Source organism: Cinclus cinclus, chromosome 1 (genome assembly GCF_963662255.1).
Source record: "Cinclus cinclus chromosome 1, bCinCin1.1, whole genome shotgun sequence".
Classification (NCBI taxonomy): domain Eukaryota; kingdom Metazoa; phylum Chordata; class Aves; order Passeriformes; family Cinclidae; genus Cinclus; species Cinclus cinclus.
In genome coordinates, this window is record NC_085046.1 from 15,246,713 (window position 1) to 15,253,197 (window position 6,485).

Consider the following 6,485-nt stretch of genomic DNA (forward strand, 5'->3'; position numbering starts at 1 on the left):
TATCACACAAAGCTTTGGAACAATTCACTGAGGTTATGAACAAAATGCAACAGCCAAGAAAGGACGATGTGGGCTCACTGCTACTTGAAGCATAAAACAAAGCTGCCACCTTCATTCTCAAATAACCACCTAAATTCCTTTGCAGAGTTGGAAGAATCTGCTTTCAGAATCTAATTGTTATGCATGGCACTACCATGCACACCTCGATTTATTTTCCACTATCACCCACAAGAAAATCCATTTTCCAAAACAGAAGCCACAAGCAAGTTTCAGAGAAAATATATATATTTTAAAAAATCTTTACAATAAGTCAAGGAACATAGGAGCTTGCATACAGTTTATTATAATAACTCAGTTCTCAGCTCCCTACAGTTCAGATAACCCTGGTGACAGTGTTTACAACTTCTAATTTTTGCTTTCACAACTCTGAAGCAAACAATACATTTGAGTGTATTTTACTCTGTGCAAATAAGACAACTTTTGGAATCCTTCAGAAGAAATATCCAAGATTCTGTTTGCAGAGGTCCTTTGTTTCTCAAAGATGATTTATGAGAGTTTTTATTTTAAGATAAAGTGCTCCTGTCCAGCAGAACCCAAAGGCCTTCAAGAGTTCAGAGAGTAAGTTTAGCTCAGATTAAAAAATAATTGGTCAAACAAATTCCAGCTTCCCATGTCCGCTGTACATTCCCCAGTGGACTAGTGAAAGAATTTTATCATTGCTGAGGTCTGAATGTCTCATTTTATCACAGGTCATGCAGCAGTTCTCGTGACCAGTCACAGGCACCATGCATTCCAAGTCCAATTTTGCCACCTGCCCTTTTTTTGAATGATGTCCGTGAAAACTATAGTGCAAACGAGAGAGCATTTGCTGCCGCTGATCTTGCAGTCTCTTGTTTTCACTCCTGAGCATCCTCAAGGCCAGCATGATAAGGAGTACCAAAATTAGCCCACCAGCTATTGGAACAGCAATTACAGCTGCCCTGAACCATAACTCTTTCGAAGAAGTCAGTTCTTGCACCTTGGTGATGAGATTCCTGCTGCTGTCATGTTGATATCTGCTCCCTTGTCCTGCAAATGGGAAAGAGGTGAAGATTATTTCACGATTTATATATGCATTGATTCACATATAAGCACCTCCCTTAAACCCCATACTGACAAGTTTAAGGAGCAACTGCTACACTCTGCAGTATCTACACATATATAATACCCCCGTAAAGAAAAATATTACTTTGTAAGTCTGCTTATAACATGGAATTTCTTACCCCAACAGACAGTTTAACTAGGAACACCACTGCCACTGATTCTTAGAAGTCATGTCAAGATGGCAAGAGAAACTTCCAATATTAATGCAGACAAAAAAGCTAATTGGCTGAGATGTTTCCCTGCACCCAGCCAGCCACTTCCCCCTCTGGTGTCTCTACTTACATTAACAACTAAATCAATAACAACAGATGCACAAGGTTTTGATTGTTGCTGGCCTGATGGCCAGAAGAGGCATTTCACTGAAGCTTGACTGCCCTACCTGAAGCATCTCCCCTGGAAGGAGACAAAACATCATGTAGTCCTCTGTAATTGCACATATCTTCATGACAGCATTCCAATGTGGACATGGTGGTGGTGCCAGAGTGGTTTTGTGCTTGTTTAGCTTGGCAGATCTCAGCTGTGCTTGCAATAGAGTCCAAGCAGCCATGAGTAAGTGGGGAATGTGTATTTTGAGGATCAAGCAGTCGGGAGAAGCAGGCACTAAGCTCAGATTTGCACATGTAGCCGGTTGCAACACAGTGTGCAGCATCACAGTAGCATCTGATTTCACCTAAAAAAACCAAAAATCATGAAGGAAAGGTAAGAATTTGGTCCTCTAAGAACACCTCACCATATATCCTTAATAGCCACACACATCACCCAACCAAACTTGGTGCCAGTCTTGAGGTACTTCCCCAGGCTGTAGACCCACAAAACCTGGGGTTTTTCCCTCCCCATCACTGTACAGCACCTACCTCTTCTTTGTAACCTTAATCCCTGTAAAGGCCTTGGGGCACTTGCTTTAATGGCTAGTGCTATAGTCCTTTGAATTAAAGCAAGAGCATTTCACTAAAACAGGGACTGGGGGAGGAAGGTCACAGTGGCTTTTTTTTTCCCCCCCGAGGTAAATAACTAACAAGACCATTTTATAGCTACTTCCACTCACTGTCAACAGTTGCATTTAACCACGTTTAAAGTGAAATACCAGTTCTAAAAGCAACATACTTTCAGTCCTAGAAGAAAGTCCCATCTGTGTTTTAACCATTACTTCAGGAACAGCACTGTATTTTTACAGAAGTAAAATTTCTTTTAACTGGGCATAAGCACACAACAAAAATATCAGGTTTAAATATTTATATGACAAATGAAAGAAAAATAAAATCAAAACTGCTGAATTGTTTATTACCTCTCAATACTGCGCCAAAATGTAAAAGCTTTAACTAACACCTTATAAAGCTATTAGCTAGAACCATTACCATCCAAGTCACTCAGTCAGGAAGGTTTTACTCTGTGAAACTGAGAACTATCTGTAATTTCTCCAGAAAGAGAAAATCTTTAGTTATTAATGCAAAAAGACTTTATCAGTATTATAAAACAACAAAAAAATCCAGTTAATAATTACTCTGTTCACCAGAGACAATGACTCAAATCTAAAGTTTTTCCATGGAGTGAAGCTGCAAGGCTAAAGGCTCACGCTTGCCTCTCCCCAGTTTCACATGCAATCCAACATGCAGTAGAAAGGAGGAAACACTTAAGATTGAAAATCCTCTACCAGCTCTATGAAAAATCTCAGGAAACCTCAAAAATTTCTGAAGGAAGCGATAAAAAAGTTCCCTTCATAAAATTCTTCATTTTGTGCTCTCCACACTGCTCTGGTATGAATTAAACATGTCCTGTGCTGTAGTGAAAACTTACTCTTTCTAGGCAAGTTGGAACTCAAACATAATTCAATATGCCATCGAGCCAAGGTTTAAGAGGAAGCCAGATTTCAGAGACATGCTTGGAAGAATGGACTTAAAACTACTTCTGATGTGCCTACTGTACTTGCTACCATAGTAGCATCAAGGCTTTCCAAGTTGACTGAATAGTCAGTCAGATGTCTGCACTTCAAAAATCAATCTACATGCTTCCCTGCAGCCACCCCTTCTTCTGATGTTACCTACCACCAGTATCTAAAAAAAAAAAAAAAAAAACCTGTCCTGCAGGATGATTAAAAATCATCCCAAACAAGTTAGCTAGCTTCTCCTCACCGGACTACCTTAATACTTTCCCCAAAATGCTACTGCAGGCCTTGAAGTTCCCGCTGCTCTTTAATAACTCTGCTTAATAGAAGCCAAATGATGGAGTGTCTCACTGTCTCCAGTCCAATTCTCTTGGGCTTTCAGACCAAGTAACCTAATTTTTCATGAATTCACACTCAGTGTCATCCAGCATGTTAAAAAAAAAGACTAAATAATTTTTCTAAGCATTCTATATGAGGTCTCCCCCTACCCCTGTGAAAAAAAGTAAGTTTTCATAATTGTTTATAATTTTTTCACTGTTAAATGCAAGATGCAAACATTCAGAGCTGACAGTTCTTTCATGAGTCTCAGCACAATACGGGAATAAAATTAAACAATACACATACTCTCATTTCAAGTGCTTATACAATCAAGTTCAAAAATCTACATTTTATTGCCCTAAGACAATCTTACAAACAAAATCTGACAGGCTAGTCATCAAGTTAATTCAACTGCTTTTTAATTAAAGCCACGTTTTCAGTGAAACAGAATGGACTTTGTATTACTGTATTTCTGTCAATTCATAAAGTCTCCCCCTGTGCTATGCAAAAGGCCAGAAAGGGTATTTAGTATTTTGAAACAGTGAACAATGCCCTTCTGTTCCCTCCTCTTTCTTGTTACTGTATGTAGCTATTAAAGAAAAATGTCTGCTTTTAGTCAAGATGGCTACAGGAGAGACTGCAGGCTTCTCTTAAAGCTTTTGAAGTCAACAGCAGCCAGAAGTCTGTGATCCCCTAATTATATCATTATCAGGCACATAGTTTCAGTATCTGCGACTTCACATCACTCAGTCACTCCCTGTTCTGCCCGCTTTGATGGGGCCAGCAGGCTCCCCCCTGCACGCTGCAAGGCTGTTATTTAGGGTTAATTACAGCCTTCCTTCCAAAATAAATAAATACCGTCGCACATCACCACCACGCTAACTTATCCTTCACCCTCCTCCCCGGCGCACGACGATTACCGGCAGCCAGCGGGTCGCCTCTGCCCCGGAGAGCGCTCCCCGGGCGGCCGGACCGCGGCCCCCACAGCCCCCACGGACCGCTCCCAGCGGGCAGGACTGCCCGGCACCGGCAGCCAGGTGGGAGGGGAGGGACGGAAGCCACAGACCCGGCGGCTCCGCCGCCTGCGCCGCTCGGCGCGGGGCCCCCGAGACAGCGCCGGGCCCGGCTGCGTTCGGGAGCGGTCCCGGGCACCCCGCTCCCTCCGGCGCTGCCCCCACAGGCGCCCCCGGGTGCCCCGCCACGGCCCCTCACCTTTGGTGAGCAGGACAGCCATGGCGCACAGCTCCAGTTGCAGCCAGATGAAGATGTAGCTGGAATGGCGATCCATTTACCCGGCGCCGCTCGTCACAGCCCGCAGCGCAGGCACGGCCGAGCCGCCGTCGCCCGCCCGCCCCTGCCCCGCCGGAGCGCCCAAGAGCCGCTCGTTTGCGGGCAGAGCCGTGGTGCGGCCACCGCTACGGCGGCGGGCCGGGGCGACGGCAGCGTCCCTCTGCCTTTCTCGCGCTGCTCCGCCGCGGGAGCAGCACCAGGAGCGGCGGCGCGGTCCAGGAGCCCGGCGGGTGCTGCCTCACTGACACGGCAGCGCCGCTGCCCGCCCCGTAAATACGGCCGGCGTCGGGCGCGGACTGGGCCGCCCCGCCCTGCCCCGCCCCCCGCCCCGCCTCGCCTCTCCATTGGCTGCGCCTGTCGGGAGTGGGCGGGAACTCGTTCCGCTCCGCCCCCGCCCGGCCCCGCGGCGCGACCCGAGCCCCACCCGCAGCGCCCCCGGGCGGCGGCGCCGGGCGCGCCGGGAACGCGCTGGGGTGGGCGGTGGGCGCCCCGGAGCGCGGTCGGGAGGGAGGCCGCGGGCGGCACCGAGCTCCCGAGCTCACCGTGTTAGGTTCGGGGCTCTCCGGGCGCGGTGGAACGGGTTCCATAGGGTCCCCGAAATAATTCCATACGGAGGCAGCAGCGCGGGTTTGCGCTAAAAAACATCACGTTCTGGCTGCGAGTTCGGCGGAACCGCGGTGGATGGATGGATGGATGGATGGATGGATGGATGGATGGATGGATGGATGGATGGATGGATGGATGGATGAACAGCCCTCTGCCCGGGTAGCAGTGACGGGCAGCGCCCGAGCAGAACGAGGCGGCGGCCGAACCCTCCCGCCCGCTGTCCCGGCGCTGCCGCCAGCCCGGCTCCTGCCTGTCCGCTCCCGACCCGCAGGGCTGTACGAGGTGCAGAGATGTTGCCCAAACGGGAGTAGTGGAAGCTTCACTACAGCCGTGGCTTCTTTTCCCAGGTTATGGAAATCCTGCGCTTGGGCTTAGCGCAGCGCGGAGCCGACAGCCATGGGCTGGAGCCGCGGTGCAGCGGGAGTGCCTATCCCCGGCCCCACGCCGGGGTCCACCCTGCGGATCGGGGGCTCCTGCACCTCGCACTCAGCCCCGCAGGGTCTCACCTGCGGCTGTCATATCCACGCAGCAGGGACAGACCCGCGCTACAGAGCTATTAGCGAATATACCCTGCAGTAACAATCCTCCTTTCCAAGAACAGCTGTTGGGATGGACACGAGCTAGTGTTCTACCACTGAGCTTCGATACAGCTCCTGTGGGTCCTGTTTAGTTTGGACGGTTTTCCTTCACATGGTGCTTCTGAAAAAATGTGCCCCGTCATTAACATTTCTTTGCTTAGTTTTCTTCTTTCTTAGTTCATTATGTTTTATAAGCCTTGAGCTCTACAGCACAGACTCTTTCCCATTTATGGGAAAAATGCTTTACATATTTGGGTCCACTACTAGTATTAAAGCTGTTGGATGATGTGTAGATAATAATAAAAAAATTACTTGAGAATTTTCTTTTGAAATTTTTTGCGAGTATTTAAAGACATTTTCAATAGGGGACATAATACCTCATGTTGGAGGCATTCCTCCCTGAAAGAGAAAGGAGGAAATATGAAATCTGAGATTGAGATAACTCCAGTTTACTTTGGCAGAGAGGAACAGACTCGATCTCTGGCTAATTAGTGCTGATGCCATCACATGTTATAATGGTTTTACTGTGAGTCTTGTGATTTGCATATGTATAAGATAGATACACGTGTGCTTCGCCGCAGTCTTTACACTTGCCGCAGTCTTTACACTTACGTTAGACATATTTGCACTCCACCACAAAGTAATTTTCTAATTCTTGTTTCTGTTTA

General features: G+C 47.5%; 1 protein-coding gene across 1 annotated transcript; it reads right to left on the bottom strand.

Annotated features, from left to right (window-relative positions):
* Positions 1-318: 318 nt before the first annotated feature.
* On the bottom strand, positions 319-4,863 carry BAMBI (BMP and activin membrane bound inhibitor). The gene is made up of 3 exons (XM_062507030.1): positions 4,556-4,863; positions 1,523-1,813; positions 319-1,068 (listed from the first exon to the last, which is right to left on the bottom strand). The coding sequence occupies exons 1-3, from the start codon at positions 4,629-4,631 to the stop codon at positions 650-652; spliced, it is 786 nt and encodes a 261-aa protein (XP_062363014.1). The 5' UTR covers positions 4,632-4,863; the 3' UTR covers positions 319-649.
* Positions 4,864-6,485: the final 1,622 nt, after the last annotated feature.